The sequence below is a fragment of the Clarias gariepinus genome, chromosome 6 (genome assembly GCF_024256425.1).
Source record: "Clarias gariepinus isolate MV-2021 ecotype Netherlands chromosome 6, CGAR_prim_01v2, whole genome shotgun sequence".
Classification (NCBI taxonomy): domain Eukaryota; kingdom Metazoa; phylum Chordata; class Actinopteri; order Siluriformes; family Clariidae; genus Clarias; species Clarias gariepinus.
Genome location: NC_071105.1, coordinates 24,795,609 through 24,821,607, shown reverse-complemented (window position 1 = coordinate 24,821,607; position 25,999 = coordinate 24,795,609). Strand labels below are relative to the sequence as shown.

Below are 25,999 nucleotides of genomic sequence, written 5' to 3'. Positions count from 1 at the left end.
AAAGTGGAGACAGTAATCTGTTAACTCATTTAGCGGAATAAATGAATCCATACACAATATGAGAGGGCTACCACGCTGTAGAATATCAGTTCTAAAATTTTGATCCTTCCCTTTTAGACTTCCGTCCTGCTAATGAGGCTCATGCATATGTAACAGCCACTGTGCTGTGATTGGCTCTCTCCCTAAGCCCCATGCACTTCCAGCGACAGCGCGCGCTGCATTCACACTACCCCTCTTCAGCTGACCCTTCTCCTGAAACCAAGGAAAGGAAGAATAAAAAAGGAATATTTGGAATCTCGTCGTTCTGTTTCTGGTAGGTTGTAAAACAGTTTCGTCTCGTGGTAGTGCGCGATCTTTCATATCATTGTTAATGTGTTGCTCTTTGGCTTATTCTCATATTTGCACGAGTAGAAGAAACGCGCTTCATGCACAGGCGCATCAATATACAGTGTATAAAAGGAGTGTTTCTATCAGAGCTTTGTTAAAAAAAAATTTACATTTGTTTTTATTTTCATAAAATGTGCGTGTAGTTCCAGGGTGCGTGCTGCTGTAAGAGGATAGCGCTCATGAATGATTAATGTGGTTTAAACAAAATACCTCCGAATTCAGCCGCTGAAACCATTCATTAATTTATTGAGCATTACAAATATAATTCAATACAATTGTTTTTTTGACGTGCAAACATGGCTGATTAAAAAGAGGATGCTGGATGCAGCGCGAGGAGACTAGAATAAGTGACTAGAACGGCAGTATGCACGTGCGCGCGCGTGCTTCTGTTCCTATACTCGTGGATATAAAGATGTCCCCACAAGGATGGGAATACCTGGCAGTTTTTAACCAGCCAAATATCTTGTTTATGTATGTATGTATCTATGTATCTATGTATCTATCTATCTATCTATCTATCTATCTATCTATCTATCTGTCTATCTATCTCCATGTGTGTATGTATGTATGTACAGTATGGATGTATGTATGAATGTATGTGTGTATGTACAGTATGAATGTATGTGTGTATGTATCTATCTATTGCAGATGAAAAAGGAAAAAAAAAAAAAATTAAGAAGAATTTGTTTTTGGTGATGGTGTAGTTTAATTGCATTAATTAGCTTAATTATGTCAGTGCATGGTCATAACAAGGATAAAATGATCAAGTGTGTGTGTGTGTTGGGGGGGTGCTCACAAAATCTCATTCCTCTTCAGAATGTCCTTGTGTGCTGAACTTTAAGTTGCAATCTTATTAGTGTGCTGGTCATCAAGAGCAAAGAGAGGTTGTTACAGTTATGGTGGATATTGGATGAAAAAAAAATTAAATGCCAGTTGTTGACGTCTAATATAATCAGCTTCCATAAATTGGAATTGTTTTTCCAGCTCATACCACAGATGCTGAATTAAATTGTTATTTTAAGGCCAGGTCAACATGTCAAACTTGTGTTCCTCAAATATATATATTTTTTTTAGTTTTACAGTGTGGCAGGGTGCATTCCCTGATTGCAGTGTATCTTGCTTAAAGAGGCCACTGCAATCAGAGAATAATGTTTCCTTGAAAGGGGTGCACTTGCTCTGCAGCAATGTTTAAGTAGGTAGTTAATGTCAAAATTAACAGCCACATGAATGACAGGACCCAAGTTTCCCAACAGAACATTGCCCAAAGCATCACACTGCCTCTGGTGGCTTTTTTCTTTTCCCATAGTGCACCCTGGTGCCATCTCATTTTCAGGTAAGCAGCACAAACGCACCCTTTCATCTACATGATGTAACAAAAATGTGATTTATCAGACCATGCCACCTTCTTCCCTTACTCCATGGTCCACTTCTAATGCTCATGTGCCCATTTTTTTAGCTATTTGACCTGTAGTGTAATTTGACCACTACAATGATCAGGACTTGTAAACATCCCACAAGAGCTGCAGTTTTGGAATTGATATTAACAGGAACATTACACATTAGACGATTATTTGTTTGCATGTACAACCTTATCTAATATGCATCTAATATCTAATAAGAGGAATGCAAATGTCAGTATTGGGGCCACAGAGTGGTGCAGCAGGTAGCGATGCTGTCTTAGAGCTCCAGGCATCCTGTACCTGTTTTAGGAACTGTTTGTGTTACATTTTGCATGTTTATTTGTTTGGCTACTTGCATTTCCTTCTAGTTCTCTGGTTTCCTTTTACAAACAAGCCAGAAGGTGGAACATGATAAATTATTATTATAAGTGTCCATCTTGCTGAAAAATCTTGTTGACCTGGTTTGTTGTGTTGCTATTGTGACTTTTACCCAAATACTCATCAATTAAAGGAGAAACTTTGACATTTTTAATTGTATAATATTAAGATTCATGATACTGTTCATGTGTAGCATTCGGATAAGGACATAGTAATTTGTAAGTAGAAGTGCCACCAGAAGCAAATGAATGGAAATTAAGTCAATTGCTTAGTCTTTAGACATCTGTGGCTTATTTAATTCAACTACACAAAGCCATCTGCTGTTCCAGAGTGTCTGATGTCACATGAGCACAGTATAAAGCATGACCTATGCACTTTTATTAAATTCAGGAATTACACATCTTGCTGTCCTTGTGCAGTAATATTAGTAGACCTTTCACAGGCTTATCAGTTTGTGCACTTATATATCTTATTTATTTTTTTAATTCAGGAGAGTAGTGGTCCACTTTCTTTTTTTTTTCCTTTATGATCTCTCAAAGCCTAATCTTTTATTTCTTTTGATTAGCAATCAGCTCCAAAGTGTCATCTAACTCTGTGAACAAGTGAAGATGGTAATCAAAGAACAGGGAGATGTTTTGGGATTGTGTCTTATCTACAGAAGCACTATGTTTTTTTTTCCCTTATAGGAAATTACTCGAAGTTCCTTGAAATGATAATAGGCTTGACATTGGCCTTTTTAAATCAATTCTATTCTATTCATTTATAGATAACCCTCAAATCAATTCTATTTATTCATTTATAGATAACCTAGATTATACTGCTTAACTCTAGCAGTGTTTGTATTTATGTCTATGATCAGACTTTAAGCTCTTTTTGTGGGTCTACATTCATTGTAAAACAAATTTATATTATACATTATACATATACACATATACACACACACACACACACACACACACACACATATATATGGAGATGAAATCTAAATTACATGTTCTTGTATCTTGGTGTCTTAGATTAAGCCGAAGCTGCAGCTAGGAATTCGAGCTGCTAAAAGCTGGTTATGATCATGATTACCCTGACGTTTCTGTATTAAACAAATGCTTTAAAAACTTAACATCACTCATGTAAATGAGGAACTCTAATCTTATAAGTTAAATACCTGAATGCATATTATTGATTAATTACTGCAGATTACTCTGTAACAACTACAGGTTACTCAGTAACTACAGTTATTATAAGATCATAGATATACAGTTATGCCTTTTTGTATAAAAGGATATTTTCATATACATATAATTTAAGTAATAGAAACTTGTAAGTCTAATGACTATCATTCCTGAACAGTTAGATATTTTCATGAACAGTAGTCAATAGGGATGTGAATAACCAGGAACCTCCCGATAAGATATTATCATGATACCAAGATGCTGATATGAATAAATACCCCAATTCAGTATAATATATATATATATATATATATATATATATATATATATATATATATATATATATATTTTTTTTTTTTTTTAAAAAATTTGTTACAATTCTAAACAAAATCAGCAAATTAATTTGCTCCAACACACAAGATGCTGTGCTGCCTGCCAGTGTGTGGATAGTTTAAAGCCACATAAAAGAATCACAGTACATCACTGAATCAAATCCCCTCATGCCCTTTCCCTCAACTCTAGTAGTTGTAAAAGAAACAGGTTGGTACGAAAGTAGATAAAACTTCTTATTTATACGTAGAGAGTTTCAGACTTCTGTATAGTTGTATACCGGTGGCCCAAAGAAATTAAGACAAGGTATTAGTACATGTAGTTATAATAGTAATAAATTTAGTACACATGTATTAGTTCTCTATGTGCATAGAACAGGCAATTTCACTAATTTGTTATAGCCTATATTGCTATAAAGTTGTTCTAATTACTGAAAAAGTTGTGAAAAAATGGCTATGTGACAGACCCGAATCCAACAGAATGTTGAATAGTGATGAAGAAGACAGTAGTAATCAAGAAACTGTCTTCTGTACATGATCTAATGTAAGTCACTTTGGATAAGAGCGTCTGCCAAATGCCCAAATATATATCTACAGACAGTAATGAAGCAGGTTATTGACTTTTCTGTCCAGATTCAGCAGGTATTGAAAAGTAAAGGACTTTATTCCAAAATTTGTCTGCTGTATTGCATATACATTCTATTCATATCTTGTAAAAAAAAAAATTAGAGTCATTAAAGCATTGAATTTTACTTTTGTCTCCATACTTTTTCATATAATAAGGACAAAAAACAATAAATACACAAAACAGTGAATACACAAGACCTAGATACACAGTGCAGTGCATGTTGACTATACAAGGCATAGAAAGCTATTGCAGCAGTGAGGTGTAAACTGCTGAGTAGTGTAATGTAGCTGTGATAAATGTAGCATTAGTACCGGCAGCAATGTAGCAGGAAAAAAAACCTTCTAAATAAAAATGCCTGAATGCAGCTCTATTGATTGTGTTGTGCAGTTGACCATCTGATAAGATTTTATTACTATAGGTGCCGATTTGAGATGTATTGTGATTCAGTAAGTACCCCAAAACTTGGCAAATAATTTGTCCTTCAACATAGGTTCCTGCGCTGTGTGACTGGTTTAGAGCTTGCCATCTGCACGATTATAGTGGAATGGCAACATTTCACAACATTAAATGCAAACATATTATTTAATGTTGTTGTTAGTCTTACGGCTGCTCAAGGGGTTGCCACAGCAGACCAATTCGCACAGTTTTTGCATTCCTGGCGCAACCCTCCTATTTCATCCACACTTGGGACTGGCACTGCATCCAGTGGCTGGGAATTGGGCTTTGGGTGGGAATTGAATTGATTTTGGACTCAATGTGACACGGATTGCTTCACGAAAGAATAAGTGCATCAATTTTTTAAGAAATATTTTTTTTCCATATCTAATGCTTTTACTGGGTTAGGGCTTTGACCAAAGTATATAGGGTGTTAATAATCCAGCTGCCTCCTCATGGATGAAACTGCTGCGGAGTCTGGTGATGATGGCACGCTTGTTCTGGTAGGCAACAATGGGGTAAAGAGACCCGAGAGTGGTGGAAGGGGTCATCCAAAATACTAGTGCTTTTGCGGGTACAATTGTAAAAGGTGTCAGTGGTGGGTAAAGAGACCCTGTTGATCTTTTCAGCTCTTCTCACAATTCATAGGGTTTTGTAGCCAGAAACTCTGTATTTCCCAGATCAAATGGTCAGCCACCTGGTTAGGATGCTCTCTGCCATCTCTCTGTAGAATACAATGTATATGGAAGGGTGGACTTTGGCTTTCTTCAGTCTTTGTGATTAAGTAGAGGAATTGCTGTGCATACAGCAATTTAAACTGTTATAGCAGTAACAGGTGGGTCAACATCATATTAAACCCAATGGTGATGGTCCCTTCCTGTTCCAACATGACTGCATGCGCAAAGCATGGTCCATAAAGACATGGATGTGCAAGTTTGGTGTTAAAGAACTTGACTGGCCTTTACGGACTCCTGACCTCAGCCAGATAGAACTCCTTTGGGATGAATTAGAGCTAGACCTTCTCATTCAACATTAATGTCCGACCTCACCAATAAGCTTCTGGAAGAAGCACTCCTAAACCCTGTGGGAAGCCTTCCCAGAAGCGTTGAAGCTGTTATAGCTGCAAAGAATGGGCCAAGATCATATAAAACCCTATGGGTTAAGAATTGGATGTTACTCAAGTTTATATGCATGTGAAGGGAGGTGAGCAAATTCTTTTGGCATTTGAATGTATGTTCTGTAAAGCCTTATCTGGATACAGACACAGTGTATTTACTGTACCTTTACATCAGGAGAAAACTTTATATTAACATTACCATTACATAATAAAGCCATATCATATGAGAGGGAGAGGTGTTATAATGAATATCAGCACGGCTCTGATGCGGTCATAAGCAAAAGTTACGAAGGCATTATTCAGCACAACAGCACGAGTAATGTAAAGCGATCAATACTGGATAGTATTTTTAAGAAATTATCGCTGGTAACCTCAACAAAATTAACTTTATATAAATGTAAATACTTTTTCTGTTATACAGTTACACATTTGTCCATATAAAACAAATGTACAGAAGGGATTTACTTATGATACTACTACTGACCTTCTACTACTAAAACCTACTAACACATATATCCCAGTATGACTGCTTAGTTTAAAGTTAAAGAAGATTCAAAATCATTCAAGTGTGCATGTAAGGCAGTAACTCATTCACTCACTCTTTATCTATTATTACTTTATTCAGTATAAAGGGATGCAGGGAGCCCGGGAGGTATCACCCAATTGTAGGATACCCATCCTTATGAGCCTGGTTCCTCTTAAGGTTTTTTTTCCTCATGTCATGTCAGGGAAATGTTATACTGTAAGTGCTATACAGTACAAATAAAATTCAGTTGAATTGAATGCAGTGATTCGGACCCCGTTCAGGGTGTACCCCGCCTTGTTCCAGGCCTCCCATGACCCTGTACAGGATAAATGATATAGCGATGATATTAAATTAAGATACATTACCTGAGCCACACATTTATTTACTGATAACTATTTAATTACTTAATTATTGAATAACTGATTCAATGTTATTCAATTACAGTGGCACCTCGGATTACAAGTAACGCGGTTTACGAGTGTTCCGGAAGAGAAGCAAAGATTTTTAATAAACTTTAATAAAATTTTTTAACAAAAAACAAGCGTTGTCGTGGTTTACGAGCACCGAGTATCATGTATAAAGCATGCGCTTCTTGTTTTGACACAGAGCATCGCGTCATCAAACTAAGCCAACGGTTTTTCTCTCTCTGGCGCTGCGGGTATTCATCTCCCCTGCTGGGTCTTGGTGCTCGTCTCTTACTGGTATAATCAACATCCGTGTGTGTGTGTTTGTTTCTTTCTCTTGCGCTGCATAGTGTGTGTGTTGTGTGTGTTCGCGTAATTTGACACTGCACAGGTTCGCACACACTCTCTCCTTGTTAGTGTGTGTCAGTGTTTGGGTGTGTGTGTTATGTGTGTGCGTGCGTAATTTTGTGCCTGTTCACTCTCTCTCTCTCTCTCTCTCTCGCCTTTAATGTGTTTGTGTGTATGCGCATAAATGGAAACACTTATCTGTCTGGATTTATTTTTACGTGCAGGTTAATTTGTTTTATTTTTACTTTATATTTTGTGTTAATTATTTTTATGTATTTATTTTTTTGGGCTGTAGAACGAATAGTTTTAATTTCCGTTATTTCGTACGGAAAAATGTGCTTTGATTTATGAGTGTTTTGGAATACGAGCCCACTTTCGGAACAAGTTATGCTCGTAATTCACTGTATTTAAAATAAGTAAAATGCACAGATCAGCCATTAACATTAAAACAAACTAGGTTTGGGGTTCCCTCTGTGCTGCTAGGGCAGCCCTGACCCCTTGGGGCATGGCTCTACGGGGCCTCTGCAGGTGTCTGGCACCAAGGTCTTTTGGGGTCTGTTGGTTTTGGCTTTTTTGTACCCATCCCATGGGTGCTCGATTAGATTGGGATCTGGGAAAAAACCTTTACATATGACATGAAACACTGAGCAACACAACTGCAAGTAGGAGCATTCGATCTTGTCTATTGCATCACCTAAAAATTAGCTGGTTCCAATAATATACCTGGCTAGGTGTGCTGATAGGATATGCTGATTGATTCATGATGTCTTTATAGACATCTTCAAAATCTCAGTTTCCCTGTGCAATAACCAAAACCAAAGCCATTTTGATATCAAACAAGATATTGCATCAGTGTTAACAAGAAGCAAACAACCAACCATCCTTTGCACTTACCTTATTTGCTCACCTGATTTACAGATGATGTCCTATCCAACTCTATTTATTTGATCTATTTTTGATATATATTTAGCCATTCAACACATTTACCCCACAAAGATGAGCTTTCGCCACAATCAATACCGGTGTCCCACATGGTTGTATACTCTCCCCACTATAGTTTACAATGCGGACTTATTGTGATGGCTTGAGTGTGATGGCTCGAATCACATACACTTTGCTGACAACTCCAGAGTCATAAACACCTAAAAAACATTGACGAATCAGCAATCAGAGAGGAGGTGGAGCAGGTTGCAGGCTGGTATGTGGCCAAAACACAAGAAAAAAGCTGTTAAGAATGGTTTCATAATGTGTTTTGAATGAAGTAATAAATCAGTTTAATAGTGCTACTGTACCATAAAAAGCTAGAAAAAGACCTTACCTTAACACGATTTTTATGCAATCCTCACATAAATTTCACTCAAAAGACCATAGAGAGTATCCTAAACAGCTGTATATACAGACTGTTATAGGAATACAATTTCCCAGTAAGTGAGACCCTACAGTAGGTATTGATATCATCTGAGAATAAATATCATGTGACTCTGTCTTTCATCCATTGAGGACACTTATCATCAGCACTTAATGCAGAAAACCACCATCACTGTAAATAATTTTTCTCACTTATGGCTTCGTGGATATGAAAGCTTCTTCAGTGAGGAACTGAACATTCTGTTTTAGACATTTACATAAGGCTATTTATTGCTATGGTTGTAGCATACAGTCAGAGATGACAGTGGTAAGGAAAAAAACTCCCAAAAAGGAGATAAGGAAGGGAAAGCACCCATGTCAGGGTGACTATGAATTATGCCACCTAGCTCTTTGGCTTCCGTTGTCGTCTATGGTTAATGTGTAATGTATTTTCCAGTGCATTTACTGTTTATTAGTATTACTATTGTATGTTATTATTAATCTTTAATTACTTTCTCACATGCTGTGAAAGTTTTTGTGTTTTTCTTTTCCTGCTTTGGATGGAGGACGAAAGACAATGTAAGGACGTTTCTAGTCATTTCACAGTAAATTATCTTCATTCTTTTTTAAACTTGAGGAAAAAATACCGTCTTGTAACACTCAATGATCAAACATTAATCATTATGTGCCGCGTGTCGATGTTCTGAGCGAGTTATGAGTTGTTCGGTGTTCCGCACTGTTATCATGAACCATAGAAGAATGCCTGTCTGATGAGCATTTTTTGTGGTGCTCTATCTTGTGCTGATTGGTAGGCTTCAGACTTTTTCAAGGTGTGTCTTATTCTCTGTGGAAATTCTATCCAATGTGTAATACTTCTGAAATACCAGGAGCATTTTTAATTTGGCAGCACTATGACACATTCACAGCTAAAAGACAAAGATCTTTTTTATGGCATGTAAGTTATTTTATTGCAGTTTTATATGAATCACGCAGATGTCATGGGCCTCGGTAATCAGTGATACACAAATAAAGATATATAATAACTTAAATGTGGAGGGCGTGAGTAATACAAGGAAGTGTTTCTTTTTAGCCAGTGACTCGTCTTCGTTCATTTTTTTTGTCAGCGTTAATGTCCAAGAGTGGTCTGTTGGCCTGCCTGTCACTTGTTGATGGACAAGCATGTCCCTGAAAAAATTGTCAAAGTCCAATCTTTATATCTATGTGTGCTGTGGGTGTGTGTACTCGTGTCACTGACAGCAAGGTGTGGCATTATCCTGTGTTATAGACTCTTGTGTATAACTTTTGCATTGCAAGAAGTATCACTTACAGGCCTGTTGCTTTGTCCTTCTTTAAGTCTTCAGGTGAGCATTTTACTAATTTTAATCACTTCATAGACGTAGATTGAAACTACATAGTAGCAGTACTGTGAGAAAGTCATAAACAGTTGTATTTACAACATCAAGAGTCAGATTATAATAGCTTGCTGTATCGAATATTCTTTTTTCTATATTATGCAAATAACCTGGAAGCTTGTGGAGGAGATCGTTGGTTTTGAGTAGTCGCTTCAACAGTTTATTTCCTTGTTATCCATCAGTGTTAACAGTTAAACATGCAACCTTTACTCTGACATTTGTGGTTTTCCCAAGGGTGCAGTGAAGTTTCATCCCCTGTTAAGGAAATTGGTTTGCTGGATATTAGGTTTGTTTTAATTAGTATCATGTTGATTAAGTAGACAGCTAAAGCAAAGCTGTGGCTGAGATCATGCTGTCTCTCTCTCTCTTTCTCTCTCTCTCTCTCTCTCTAACTATCCACTGTACTGTATAGTTGGAAACATTCTTTTGAAATATGCTCTTAGAATGACAACAGATAAAGTTAAGCATCTTGTATAGTGTAGTTTACTTATTTACAAAATCGTGAGTTGTTGTTCTGTAAGAGATGTTTTTAATTACGCTGTGTGGCCCAAAATCTGGATCCATTGGGAAAATCTTTTTCAAAAGTACGTAAAGGAAATGTTTGCATGTTTTTCTAATTTGATCGAATGTTTCTTGTTTTACTAAATTATGTGCAAAATTTGGTAAAATAACCATAGACTAGAAAAAAAAACTGCTGTGACCACCTTAAGGCCTCTGTACTCTCTACCTATAATAATAATAATATTAATAATAATAATAGAATAATTTCTATTTTAGTTGTGAATTGTGCAACGTTTACATTTGTAATCAGTGCATTAATACATCAAATAATGTTAATTTAATAAGTCTAAATATTATCAAGAAGGCCTGAAATTTGAATTAAATAGTAGAAAGCAATTATGGCACTCGAGGCTCAAATGTAAAGAACCATGACTGCTTGAAATGTACTCTAACAATTGTGTCTTTGGAGTGGTTTACCACACTCATCAGGTAACAGAAAGGAATGAATAATTTATCTGCAGATTTATATCTTGGAGAGTGGATACTGTACTGTATGGGCTGCAATAATGAAAAAAAAAAGGTGGCCCTCCTGGCCCAGGCTGTACTTTAGCTTAGAATTCTGATCAAATCGATAATACATTTGTTAATTTTCCTAATTTCTCCAGTCTACCTGTGAAACTAGAACTGTTTAAAAATCTAATCTCGGCCCGGAAAGGTAATGTGGAAGCAAATGTGATACCCTTTTAGCACCGAGATAAGACTTCAGTTGGAACAGGTGCCGCTTGGACACACTTTCAGCAGCATGGCTGACCTTGGATACATTGATCTACATCTCACATAACTGCTGCAGTGGAGACTGAGTTGTGTTGACACTCACTGCTTTAAAGAGGTTTCCCTACTGTACTGTATGTTTTCAGTCATAGAGTTAATGTACATTGTGTGACTTTAAAATAAAGTACTAACACAGTAGGCTACAAAAAAAAAAAAAAAGAGTATGAAGACAAAGGTGTTCCCTGAGATATTCAACCTCTCCAATGCACAATTGGTAGCTCCATGTGTCTTTATCATTATCCCTTAGAAACGCCAACGAGTCTGCCTCAATGAATGTTCCCCTGTAGCTCTGACTTGGTGTAAGATGAAGTGCTTTGAAACGCTGGTCAGAGACTTCATCATTTCCACAACAACGCCATATCACTCCTACAGCACTACGCAACCTGGACACCAGAAAGGGGGGATTATGTTACAATGCTAGGTGTTGACTACAGTTTAGCATTTAACACTCATTTCCTTCACACTCACAACAAAGCTGGAGGATCTGGGACTTACAGTATAGCCCATTTCTGTGCCAGTGGATCTTTAGTTTTCGAACCGCAAACAGTATGGATGGACAGACATTTCCAGATATATATTATCTAGTAATGCTAATTAAAATTTCTGTACATATGTAGCACAGTGGTTTAGTGGTTAGCACTTTAGCCTCACACCGGCAGGGTTAAGAGTTTGTTTCTTGACCTCGGGTCTGTGATCTAGAAGATAAATGAGTTAACTTCTGTACATATTCTAATTTTAGTTTTTTTTCCTTGCAAGCTTTATGTAACAAAAATCTCACTTTGAAAACTTTGTAAATGTAAACTTTATTTTAGTGGTATGTAATTTGAGTGTGGATTTCATTCAACTTTACTATTTATTTTATTTTATGGTTACTGAAAGTCATATCTATCAAATCTAAACCTCCTGTAGAGGCAACCAAGATTTGGAAAACTTGTATGCAAGTTTGATTTTGATTCCAGCTGACCTTAACACATGACCTCAACTGTAGTGCCAGTGATGCTCGGTGAAGTTCAGGTACTGCATTATTTAATAGTAGCTCTCAGCAGCTCTCAGGACGATTTGTCTGATTTGTTACCTCATCCTCTTCCTCCTTGCTGTGCTGAAAGGCAGTAGGTTCGCGAGTTGCAAATTGCTGGCAAAAACCATCCCTTTTTTAATTTATTTTATTTTGAGGAGTCACACCCATCTTTTTTTGTGAGCGGATTATAGAGACCTTTCTGAATTCAAATTTAGTTTATTTCAACCACATGATCATAAAGGCTAAAATAACCAAAAGAACCTACATTCATTTCCTAGTGGTTGCACTTTGTACCCAAGAATTCCTGATTTCAGTGTTCTGACTTGATTGGTTCGAAAATGTTATCTTGAAATATTGTCATTAAAAGTCTAGAGATGGGTATACTGTACACTGATGATTCATTTGAACTTTTACTTACTCATTTGTCAATTTTGTATATATTTTTTAAAAACATTTTTATTCATAAATGTTAAAGGTTTTGCCTTCTTCATGTACGTGCAATACAGTAAATCTGATGCTCGAAAACACTTGTTTGAATGTTGGAGTTATCTTTTCTTATCTTTTTATTAAACACTAGCCTCCTTGAACTCTACACATTTTAAGGAGGCATGTACACGGCATTGACAGTAATCAAATGAATGTTAGTAGTAAGTAGCGTGGTGAGTTTTCTGCTGATATGATTTGCTTGCATTTTGCCTACACATGTTTGAGCTTATCCTGCTGTGTAGTGGAATTTTACTGAGGCTGCAATTGATGCAGTGAACTGTGTGTCTGCTCTTGCTTTACGGTGCCGGGCGGGCGATCAATCATCACATTTCCTCATTCGTTTCTCCCTTTCCTCCATCCATTCATCATTTTGTGAACTCCTCTGCAAAGGTCTTTACAACAAACAACCAACTCTGATCATAGAATGTTTGGTGAATAACATTATATTTTACATTCTTCACAATGATGTTCAAAAACATTACATGATCACATTCAGTTGTTTGTCATAGATACATTTATAAATATGATAATCAGTTCTAAAATGTTGATAATCAGTTAAGTAATGCATCACGATTAGAGCTGCACAGTTAAGTGCATGAGAATTGAAATGGCGATATGGATCTATGCAATTATCTAATTTCCAAAGGCTGATTGCAGCTAATATAAGCATAGTTGGAAATTTACAGTATGTAGCCCCTTTTCACACGGGATTAATATTATCTGGAGATTTTGTGTGATTTAGAAATTACTTTTTTAAATTTACATTCGCACAGGTTAAGCAAAGCTTACTCAAATTTACTGACTTATCGCTCGGATTTGATGTCAAGAGTGTTCCTTACTGCAGGCTGGTATGCATGTCATCTATCTTTATCGTATCATTCTTTTTGCTTTCCCTCTTTTGACTGTTTTCAGCCTTTTCTTCTGCGCATTATATTGTATGGTGTATACCAATATGATGCGTCACCCAAAAACACTTTTAAAGCACTCCAACGCAGCCTCCATGCTTCACGGAAGATAGATAAAAGGCACACAGAATGGAAAAAAAAAATATATATATATATACAACCCCAATAAATCCTGGCCAAATTATAGACATGCTGAAAAATGATAGGTCATTTCCCAAAATCCACTGAAGTCTGACTGGCACTTCCAAATTGCCCATAGTGCATGATAAGGTGTGTGAGTTTGTGTAATTATGCATCATTATGTGATGGGGTGCTGTACCTCGCCTCCGCCCTTAATTCATGGGGATGTACAAATTTGAGAAGTTCTTTGTTTTAAAGATTGCCTTTTGTACATGTCCCAGACAGTAGAATAGAATCAGTAGAAATTTTATTAAACGTGTTACATACTGTCTCACCTTTACAGATGTCAGTGCATTTTTCCAAGGTTCTTATATTTTGGTCAAATTTGAAGCCAGCATTGCATCTCCTTTTGTACTAAGTGATACTCCCTTATTTAATAGAAATTTACATTTTAATTCAAATAGGTCACTGCAATTCTTGATGCAAAAATTTAGGAAAGAAAGGAAGAGTTTCATTTATGACTGCAGCAGAAATACTGCATTGTATTCGTATTGTCATGTTGCAACAGTTATCAGAAAATTCATGTAGGGTTTACATGTAATTAATTTGTAATGTATACCCTACATGTAATTTTGTAGTTACTATTATTGCCTCACTTCCATAATTTAAATAATTTATAGTGTTCAGTGTATCATCGGATAAATTAAGTAATTATTTGCTTGATAGAACTGATGGGATAACTGCAAAGGTGTCAAAATCTTGCTGACGACTGATCTGATCTGAGTTCTTATCTGAAAGTTAACATGCAAGCACTAGATAACGTATGGAACGTGTCTTAGATAGTGTCTTGGCTGCATAATATTTTAATCCATTGAAACTTTATTGTTGTGGACCGTAGATAAAGCACATTGTGACTTGCGTTCAGACTTTGAACATCTCAGGAGTCAGATAAGTTATCTTAACCAAGTGACGTACCGAGATCCCTTTAGATATAAATGATTAAATGAATAAATGAGTTATTTTCTGTTTTAGTTGCACACTTTTAACCAGTTTAATGGCTGCATTTGGGGAAATAGTTTTTTTTTTTTCCGACTGTTCAACAATGAAACGCTGATTAAATCTAGAATTTAAATGCCTCAATTTATACTGTTGTCTATCACCAGTAATCCATTCTCTCTGCTCCACTCGCCCTCCCATCAGTGCCAGGACTGTTCAAGCAAAATGTGATTGGATTCCCTCCCTGCCATTCATATGCAAAAACACACGCATACACACACACACACACACACACAGCCAGCCACCACATTGTACAGTTCTGTACCACATGGAGGGGATTTGGTCAGTAGAACTTATTTGAGGTTAATAAACATATGAATAATAACAATACACGAAAGAAGCAGAAGAATACCAAACCGGATGACGTTGTGATTGTGAGAGCATCCACATGTGCTTGGATTCTAAAGGCAGCTCCTGTGTTTGTTTGAAAGAGAGCAGGTAAGCTTGTTATTGTCACCACAGTGCTGCTGTCTTGTTGCACTATACTTTTGTTTTTTCTGTGCGTTTACGCAGGAATTGTCTATAATAGGGACTTTTGTGCTGGATGTATTGTATATACTCGGTTGTGTTTTCCAGTGAAGTGAAGCTGCAATTGTCGGTGCATGACAGTACGCAGATGCTGTCTTCGCGTGTGGTTGTGGTTTATGGAAATGATGTTTGGATGAGGGTATGTGGGTCTCTTTGTCATGTATCTTTTCATGTAGCAACCCATGCAAATGAATTCAAATGCACACTTCCTATATATTTTTTTTGTAACTGTTATAAAAAAATGTAAAAAAGCCTGACATCAGGAAATTTTAGTTAAGTTGATATGCTTGATATGACATTTTCTGTCTCTGTGGTCAAATGTATGACTTTTGAGTTTGTTTATAAAGGGGTGATGTGCAGTTGCATTAGGGCACTGAGTTACGGTAGTTAATAGCTAAGATATCTTTGCCATGCTTACAGCTCTTTTGTCTGCTCTGGCAGCGAGCCTTACATAGTTACGGAACAAAAGCCTCCTTCGGTCCATTGGAGTGGATTAAATTAGACATGGGGGTCAAACAAGTACTACACTTCGAAACATATCATGGTACCTCTGTTTTGTTTTAGCTGCTAAAGAAGACAACCTCACAGTGTCAAACTCTTTAACATTCCTTTTGTTGTATTTTTAATTTTGTGTTGTTTTTTATGGTTTGGAAACTGTCCTACCATATTGCTTTCGATTGACATACTGGTGTCGTCCCTCCCCCACTGGTCCCCTATTAAACATGAGGGCTGCACCCCCACGTTAGGCAACAGAGTGGTGCCTCCTGTTCGCTCGTTAAACAAAATCTATTGTCCTGCCAAATTTTGGATCATTTAATTAGATTGTCAGATTGAATTGAGAATTTCAATTTTCTGAATCAGACGTCTGGATGCTAATTTGATATCTCTATCTAAACAATACCATTTCTTTTTTTAAATAACAGTCAACACTTCATTTTAACAAACTTGTTTTTGTAACGATGATAGCATATACAATGTGTAGCATTGCCCCAGGTCTCTTAATGTCATCTCAGATTAACTCAGCCATGCCAACTACATAGTAAATAAAAGACCATTGTACTGTATGTCAGACCCAGTGCTTATAGGTGTATTGTCTAGACTTTGTTCTCTAAAGGGGTCAACAAGCTGTTATCACTTCTGGAGACCAAACAGCAAAGGTGAAGCAAAGCGTTTAGTGTCATTTAGGGCACTTCAAGTGACGGCCAGTATTACTTTTAGGAGAATTGTGTAATATGAGAATGTATATTTATAACTGGCTTTGATGAAGTACACACGTCTGATTATGATATCAAATAAAGTAGTAAAATGTCAAAGTAAAATATGGAAGGCTTTTTGTGATCAAGAACATAGTAAACTGTGACATTACATCATTTTTAACGGAATTAATTATTATTGCTAGTGATTGAGATTTTAAAGCAGTGTAGTAAAAACAACTTTATAATAAGAGTTTTTTTGTTTTTCTATTTAAATATGATCATACATTGCGATTAATATTAAAAGTGTTATTTTATTCTATTTTGCAGTGCATGGTGAAATCCACTCTGCTGCATTTAACCACAGTCGTGAGTTTTTTCTGCCAAATTTCCCAGCATGTCAGGGGCCTACGACGAGAGTCTGGCATCTGATGAGACCACAGACAGTTTCTGGGAGGTCAGCCTTTTATTTGCAGTTTCATTTTAACAAGGTGTTCCAGACAAATAACCCGAATTGATTTTACTTAAACTTTTGGCATGTGAGATTAGATTATTAGCCCATATAAATAACCACTCTCATCACAGGTCGGGAACTATAAGCGTACAGTCAAGCGCATTGATGACGGACACCGGCTCTGCAATGACCTGATGAGTTGCATTCAAGAACGTGCCAAAATAGAGAAGGCCTATTCACAACAGCTAACAGAATGGTCGAAGAGATGGAGACAGCTAGTGGAGCGAGGTACTGAGAACCAAATAACTTATATTCTTTAAAGACTTAAGCAATTTACCAACTAATTTAATTCCTTTCTATACTTTAGCTATACAAACTATATGATTAGATACAGTCTCATATGCTTTCTGTCTTTCTCTTTTGTTTGAATCTCAGGACCACAATATGGGTCAGTACAGAACGCCTGGATTGCAACGATGAATGAAACTGATAAAGTGAGCGAGCTTCACCAGGACATAAAGAACATTCTGATAAATGTGGACTTGGAGAAAGTAAAAAACTGGCAGAAAGACTCCTACCACAAGCAGATTATGGGAAGTTTTAAGGAGACCAAAGAGGCAGAGGAAGGCTTCAGAAAGGCTCAAAAACCATGGGCCAAAAAGCTTAAAGAGGTAATGAACATTTTTTTTTTTTATATTATGAAATCATTCCTTTGAAACTCTGGTCCATGTTGATGTGATTGCATCACGGTTGCTTCAGAGATTTCAGGTGCACTATCATGCTGTGAATCTCCTGTTCTACCGTGTCAGCAGTTACAGAAATCTGTAAACCAGCCATTTTCGCACCAGCCATCATGTTATGGTCAAAATCACAGAGATCACATTTTTTCCCCATTATGATGGTTGATGAGGTTCATATCTGATATTATCATGCATGAGAATATGCATGCACTGGTGCGACACAATTGGCTGACTAGTTAATTACACCAATTCGAGGCTTTACCAGTGTTCCTAATAAAGTGTTCACAAAGCAAAGTGACCAATTGCCAGAGTGCATAACTAATATTATGGCTATTTTTTCTCATTTACAACATTACTTTACATTAATATGACCGTTATATGACTTATTTTTGTACCAGGCTGTCAACATACTTATTTTGTAAAGCTGGACATTTTAACATGGGACTCTATGGGGAGTGACTCACTTCTGGAGCCAGCTCCCAGTGGACATTTGAGGAACTGCACATTTTGCCGCTTAGTTTCATTTTTCAGAACCAGAGGTTTCCCCTTGCAAAATACACACATTTACGTATAAATTTCAAAAGACATTTGTCTTTCATGGTAGGTGGAGACAGCAAAGAAAGCATACCATATGGCCTGCAAGGAGGAGAAGCTTGCTTTCAGCCGTGAAGCCAACAGCAAGGGAGAAGCATCGTCTACAACTGCAGAGCAGCAGAAGAAGTTACAGGAGAAGTTGGACAAATGCAAAAGTGAAGTTCAGAAGGTAAGCCTAAAAGAATGTAAATGAAATTTAAAAAAAAAAAGTATGTTATAAGCATACATGCTTAAATTGTAGCCGATAATTCAATAAATGCAGCATCTAAAGCTTGTATAAATCCTTTTTTTATCACATCCAGGTAACACTGTGTATGCAAGCTTGAATTGGTTGGTAGATGTAAACTGATTTACTGTGTAGAAGGTTTGGCAAACAATGTGTGTAATCTTCAAGTTGATGCAGTTTTTTGATGCGTTTTTTTTTTTTCAAATAAGTTTTATTGAGAGACAAAGATTAGTAGATGGATTAACAAGCTTACAAAGTTTGAGTCTTTTTTCTATACAAACACAAATACAATTGAAACTAGAGGACAGCAATAATAAGAGAAAGGAAAGCGTTTTAAGTAAGGAAGAAGGAAAAAAGTGGGAGGAAAGTAGTGAATGAGTGCACATCTGGATCTGGAGGCAATGCCCAGCTGGCATGTGAGCACGAGGATGGTGAGCAATGACGGCAGGCAGAGTGGCAGGGTGGGCTTGCATGGGTAGCGGTTCCTGAATACTCCTTAAAGTGGGCTCTCTCGCTGTCTTGGCCAATCTACCCCTCCAAGATCTCCATCGGTGTGGCCACGGACTGGAGGCCGAAGTGACATCTGGCAGCTTGGTCGGCTTTTCTGACTGGAAATGCGTTAATGTAAATCACAGCCTTTTTTTTCTCTGCAGTGGTAGGATCACAAAAGCTGGTTCTAGGCGAAAATTAAAATGCTACAGGAGCTCGTGCAGTCCTCTCGCAGCTGTACTTAAAGCTGAGATCAAGCGGCTGCATTTAGTTCTTGCCTTCAAAGTTTTTGGGGTGCATGACGTTACCCTGCTTGCATACTACTCTTTGCGTTCTAGGCACCCGTCATTTAACTCCATGCTTTAGAGCTCCAGATCTCCTACGTTTTTATAGCACAGAGAAAGCCAAATATCCATTAACAATGATCTTCTACTAGCTGTGCCGATCTAGCCCCGCCCCTTCACACACATGCAGAAGAGAAGGCTGCCTAACTAATAAGCCTATGGAATAAGCAAAAAAAGATTTCAGTGCACGCTGTTACAGATGACAGAAAACTGGCGATTGCTGGTGAAAACAGTGTCTCTCATTTTTATAAAAGAAAATTTACTTTCTTTCCTAAAAATTTGTGTTAGAGCTTTAAGAAACCCTGGTTATTAGGAATGCAACAGTGCATTAAAATATAGAGTTTACTGGAAAGTTGTTCACTTGTCCATGTGACTGGCTTTATTATTTTGCACTAATATGTAGTTCATAAGCATGAAGCTTGACTAGTGAAGCTGGGGAAAAAATCTATTATGTATGGCAGTTCTGTCATGTGGCAATTTATGTATCACCACCCTGTCTGCAAAATATATGTGGTTTTAATTATATTTAATTTATATATGGCAGGCAGCACAGTGTTCTGTGAGGTGGGAGCGAATTACGTATTTGCTTAGTTTACTTTGAATGTCAAAATCTAACAAAAAATATTAATAAATAAATATAGAATTAAAATATATATAAAATTGTAATACTCACTAAGTCGTAGTAAAAATCAAATCAGCACATAGGTATCATGATAACATAGTATCGGCTGTTGCCTGGTGATTGCTGTCCCTGTTGATCAATAAACTATGTGAGCCTTTCTGAATAATGATTTAATCATAAAGGCAGGCAGAAAATTAGAAACACTGGGCATTAATTAAGTTTTTATATTAGGCAAGGGTTTAAACAGAAGCAAAACCAGTGGTGAAAATCAGAGCGCTGCACCACAGATCATTCTAGTTCTGGTCACAAGATTAGATGTGGACTTTGTCTCACTGCTCCAGCATGCATTTTCATTGTTTGTGGTGTGCCCTTAAATATTCTACCTTCCAAAGAGAAAAAAGTACCAAAAGCCTCATTAGTTTTAGAATTTTAAAAGCAGGTGGTTTGGTTGAATAGGAATACCTACACCGTAGCAGATCCCAGTCTTTTTGTGGATAAGCAGAGAGTTGAGTATGCTGTGTGGCTCTTGGCTGGGGCCGAAAAAGGGACTTTGAGCCAGAAAACTTTTGCAAAAGACTGGACAAATCAATAATTGTTTGCCTTCCCACCACACAGCTCTACCCACTACTCATCAAACCATGTTGTAGATAAGTGCCATGACGCACCTTGTGGAGAGCAACCCTAGCATAATGTAGCACACACGCTGCACATGTCTGTAAGACATTTTTTTTAACTAGCTATCACTACAGCCAGTGGAGTAGACACATACCATGTCTTATTATTTGGCACAGAGGTTCTACATTGTGTTCAGACATTTCACTCTATGGCTGAATACAGAAACACTTGTGACAATTGTGATGCCGCTGTTTATCAGCATTGCAGTGTGTGAATGTGTGTGTGGGTGCCTTGCAATGGATTGGCAACACATCCAGGGTGAATTCCCCTGCTTTGTGCCCAATGTTTCGAATCCTTGTGACCTTGACCAAGATTAAAGGGATACTGATGATCAATACATTTAACAAACACATGTATATCAATAAATCATCTTATCTACGCTCCTAGATGAGAATGTCCTTTTGGGAATGACTGCGAGCTGGTGAATATCTGACCAGCCTATGTCCCTTGAGGAACATCATGCAGTCTAAAGACAGATTAGATCACTGAGTAAAGGATGTGATGTACTGTTTAAATTTTCCTTATGAGTAGGACATTGCTGATGGATGATAATAAGGTCTTGCTAAATTTATCTGTGATTTACGAAATTAATGTAGACTGTATTTTGTGTTTTCTTGCAGGCCAAAGAGAAGTATCTGAAGGCTCTGGATGAGCTGAGCAACTGTACGCCACAGTATGTGGAAAACATGGAGCTGGTTTTTGAACAGTGCCAGCAGTTTGAAGAAAGAAGACTGGCCTTCATGAGGGAGGTGCTGCTGGATATCAAACGCCATCTTAACCTCACAGAGAACCAAAGGTCAGCCTAAAGATCAGCTTCGCCAAAGCTGATGTCTACTTTCGCTCATCAACTTGTTTGCACTTGAGTAATAATAACCGACCCCTATAGTGTTCATAAATTTTCCACAAAGTTCTGTTCAAGACAATAAGGTCTTTATTATTAAAATTAGGTTTGAAAAAATTTCCCTGAACTAAGTTGAGTTTCTTTCGCACAGTTACCCGATTTTACTGTACTTGTTGCATAACAGTGTAATGATTCCTGGAGAAAAGAGAGAAAAGCATGACTGTCTTGTTGTTTTATTATTTTTTTTTTGCAGCTATGCCACAGTTTACAGGGATTTAGAACGAACCATCACCTCTGCCAGTCCTCAAGAAGACCTCAGGTGGTTCAGCAACAACCTTGGCCCTGGCATGCCCATGAATTGGCCACATTTTGAGGTGAAATATTACTGAAATGACAGATACTGTTGTTTACTTGCACTTTTTACGTGACATCCCATCCGGGGTGTCCACGTTTCTCAGGTTTAGGATGTGGATGCACTATATAGTATTGTATTCTATTACACATGTTCTTTTTATTTATTGTCTCCCAAAAATGACTGAAAGAATGAAGGAATAATAACCCAGCATGGGTGACACTGTTTTAAATTGTGATTTTGTTTCATCTTGAAGTTATTACTTGCACCTGTATGAAAACTGCTTCTCAAGGAATTGTTACTGTTAAACAAATACCACTTTTACTGTTTCTGACATTTTAAATGGATTTGGTATGCCCTGAATTAATATCTTCTCTGGAATAACAAATGCCCCCAGGAATATAATCCAGAACTGAGCCATGCCATCCACAAGAAAGAAAAACTGAAAAAGAACCATGATGGTGTCACACTCACCTATGTCATGACTGCTGAAGATCGGAACTCGTCACCGCAGGTTGAAAACCGTGACAGGTACTGACTGCTATCTTTTTTTTATTGGTTTAGGCTTAAAAGTAAAGGGTTAACTGGGGGGGGTGGGGGGTGGGGGGGGGGGATGAAATCAGCAGAAGGAAAATCCTGACCAATCAGGAGTAACCAATAAATCTTTTTTTTCTTCTTATTACTCTATCTTTCATTCATTGTGAATTATTCAATTATAACAATCCCCAGTAATCCTTTGTAATTGTAACATCTCTATGTAAACATTCTGGTATTTCAGTGTGAGCAGTTCTGAACAGAATCGGGCATACTCAGCAGACTGGTCGGATGAAGAACAGGCGGCTGCAGAGACCAACGGAGCCACCAACCCGTTTGAAGAGGAAAGGAGCCAAGGAGTACGAGTTAGGGCACTGTATGATTATCAAGGGCAAGAGCAAGATGAGCTCAGCTTCAGCGTAGGTGAGAGGTCGAGCATGGAATCCCCCTAGCAAAATTGTATAGCAAAATTTTATATAGTTAATATATAAAAAACTTAATACCAACAATTAAAACTGTAGCTTATTAAACTTATTATGCAAAACCTATTTAATTAAACCTATCATGCAAAATTCACTTTTAAAGAATTAACACTGGCCATAGATAGAGTTTCTATATCAGGCAAGGGTTTAAACAGAAGCAAAACCAGTGGTATAAATGAGAACGCTGCACCTCAGATCATTTCCGTGCTCTCAACGATAGCAATGATGACCCTTATCACATATCATGTGCCAAGTTTGGTGACAAGATTATGTATGGTAAGATGATGTGTGGTCACTAATCCAGCATGCGTTTTTAACTGGTGTGCCCTTAAATATTCTACTTACCAAGTAGAAAAAGTATCAACAGATTTTCCATACACTGTAATTAGTTAAGTCAGTTTTAAACATTTAGAAGGTCTCCATGTTGGAATATTATTTAAACAAAAAATGTGAGGAAAGAAACATACTCCCCCTGCCTTTTCTCAATTTTCCATGTTTCTATTTCCCAGGGATTAAATAAGACAATTAGATTTTCCCCATATTGTGACCTCATATAAATGGGCCCTTCCCTGACGTTGCTCAGCTCTGCTAACACACACTTTGATGGAGATCTAAGACTTGTGTTAACTTGTTAAAGAAATAGTAATACCGTAGATGGGACCTTTTAGGTCAAAAGTAATGGAGGTCGATTGAATTAATCATTGTTAATGTCATGAGATACTTCTCAGCATGTGGGAGGTTATGATCTCAAACTAAAATGTTGGCTAAATCTTTGAAACATCTTGAGCTTCACACCTTTAGGACAGACACATTGTTAGTAAACGAAAATCACAGCAAAAAATCAAGCAAAAGCTCCAAGGTGGGAAAATTCTCTAAGTGTGACAAGGAATATTTAGAACTTGGATTTATCTGCATGGACAGTGAGAAGAAACAACTTTCAGATGGACTATTTGTCTCAAGTATGTAGCAAATTTGAAGCAGTTTTCCAATGAAAGCAGAACACAACGAATGTTTAGAACTAAAACCACAGGGCATTTTTGAAGGAGGTGTTATGATCCGTTTGCATGCTGCTTACGCTGTGTGATAAGATGTACATTACCTGCATGACTTCAATCACAACCATCTCCCATCTGTGAAGGTGAAGCTTCTCTGATGCCCTGATTCTTCCCTAATAGGTGATGAGCTAACTAAACTAGAAGATGAAGATGATCAAGGCTGGTGTAAAGGACGGCTGGACAACGGTCGATTTGGACTGTACCCAGCCAATTATGTTGAGCCTATTTAGTTGTCCTGTGTAGAGAAAAATTTTCTTTTTTCTACTGTTTACTGAATATAACCAAATACTAACAAGATACTATTTACTTTCCCTAAAAACATTTGCATATTCGAAAAATTTAAGAGAAGAATAAGCTCGAATGTACATAAGGTACATAAAGTTGCTTTAATCTACACGATACATTTGGGTTATCAGAAACAAATCAAAATGTGATGTAATGTCAGTTGACCCAAAGAACGTTTTCACATCCATGTGAGTCTGTAGATTGGTCTTTTGAAAGATATTAATATAACACAGCCCATGAAGCCTAGCATAGCAATGCACTATGCAATATGTATATTTTAAGTTTTAGGTTTTGTAGTGACAGCCTCACTATTGTACCTATTTTTGGTCCTGTTTATTACTTGTCTGGGTTTTAATGCATTTACATATCCTTTTATCACTTATTTATTGATTTGCCATTTTCCTGTATATGATTGTATATTGATGTTTTTATCTCTGTGTACTGCAAATGAAGTCACAGCTTTTTTTGTTTGTTTTTTTGCATGTGCTAGTGTTTTTAATTCACTTTTACCTGAAATGCAATCTGTGCTGGTATAAGACACCATATTGCAACTTGATAGTGAAATTCTGGCCCTGACATTTAGCAGTTTAGATCATATGCATACGTTTGTATTGCTTGAGCGCTGTTATCAAGTCAATTAAGTTAATTATTAATTTATAGTTGTGTTATGTCATGGTAACATCCACACTAACAAAGTAGTTATTAGATATGCTGCTTGGCAAAAAAAAGGCACGTGTTAGTGAGACTAATTGGGGGAAAGGAGGAGAGTATATCATGCATATATCCCACTGTACAAGCCTCTGGATGCAGTGTTATGATGGGCTTGCTTCAGTTGGTCAGGTCTAGGACTAGGTCTGGGAGCATGACGAGTGCAAAATTTGAGTGAAATTTTTTTTTGGCCAGGAAGTATACATATAATTTACATGTTTCCAAGTGTTACTAACATTACAGTTCCAATTAAAAAATGTACTACTTTTTGACCATTTTATCAAAGCACCTGTACTGAGTGCCTCCTAACAGTGCAAGCCATTTTGTCTTCAAGTAATATTTGACCGATATGTCCTTATGACTGCCATATCATGAAATTTGCATCGATATGCATAAAGGACATGCATATGCCTTAAGGTAATAGGTAATAGTTTGTTTGTGAATATTTTACCCTATGGCAGTGCAACCTGCAATGGATAAAGCCTAGTTAGCAGTTTCAATAGTAACTGCAAATAGGGTTTATTCATTATTAGCAAAATTAGCACTTCTGTGTAAATATTTATTTCAACATTTCAGAATCTTCTCTTCTTTTTTTTGGCCAATATTAAGGGCATGGAAATGGGAGCACCAGAATGATCTGAGTGTGTTTAAGTTCATATTTAAGCCGATCTACTTCTATTGCTGGTGTAGTGACTGTTCAAAATAAAATTTTAACCTTTCATGAATCAGCGGTGCAGTATTTCAAACTTTTCTGTAGTTAGGTATGTGGATCACAGCAGAACAGCAAACCAGTGTTTCTGAGATCTCCACTAGAGAGCACTCTTTCAACAGCTTTTAGTGCTTGCCTTTACAATAACAGGTTCTTGCCTGACATTCATGACAATTATATGTAATTATAGTGTAATTATATGTAACGTATTCTAAAAATCAATTACATTGGGATTAAAATTAAGACATGCAAGACAAAAATTGTTACATTATGTGAAATCCCTTATTATATGAACATGTGTTTTGTTTTATTTTATTTTATTGATTAAATGCTATTAAATGCATGGCAAACATTAAATAACTGAAATAATG

General features: G+C 37.0%; 1 protein-coding gene across 3 annotated transcripts; it reads left to right on the top strand.

The window, feature by feature from the left end:
• The first annotated feature begins 224 nt into the window (after positions 1 to 224).
• Positions 225 to 25,644, top strand: pacsin1b (protein kinase C and casein kinase substrate in neurons 1b). 3 transcript variants are annotated; one of them, XM_053497713.1, is made up of 10 exons: positions 225 to 313; positions 16,849 to 16,975; positions 17,104 to 17,260; positions 17,408 to 17,643; positions 18,317 to 18,475; positions 21,283 to 21,458; positions 21,757 to 21,877; positions 22,253 to 22,386; positions 22,634 to 22,812; positions 24,047 to 25,644. In XM_053497713.1, exons 2-10 carry the CDS (start codon positions 16,916 to 16,918, stop codon positions 24,154 to 24,156), a joined length of 1,332 nt encoding a protein of 443 aa, XP_053353688.1. In that variant the 5' UTR covers positions 225 to 313; positions 16,849 to 16,915; the 3' UTR covers positions 24,157 to 25,644. The 3 variants fall into 3 exon arrangements, with proteins under 3 accessions (XP_053353688.1, XP_053353687.1, XP_053353689.1); XM_053497712.1 differs by lacking the exon at positions 225 to 313 and adding an exon at positions 9,762 to 9,829; XM_053497714.1 differs by lacking the exon at positions 225 to 313 and adding an exon at positions 15,051 to 15,235.
• The last annotated feature ends 355 nt before the right edge of the window (positions 25,645 to 25,999 follow it).

Bases quoted from the DNA above. Each gene is read 5' to 3' on its own strand.
- pacsin1b (XM_053497713.1), top strand. From the start codon at position 16,916: ATGTCAGGGGCCTACGACGAGAGTCTGGCATCTGATGAGACCACAGAC. The intron at 17,644-18,316 runs GTAATGAACATT...CTTTCATGGTAG, and splicing joins GGGCCAAAAAGCTTAAAGAG to GTGGAGACAGCAAAGAAAGC. The intron at 21,878-22,252 runs GTGAAATATTAC...AAATGCCCCCAG, and splicing joins TGAATTGGCCACATTTTGAG to GAATATAATCCAGAACTGAG.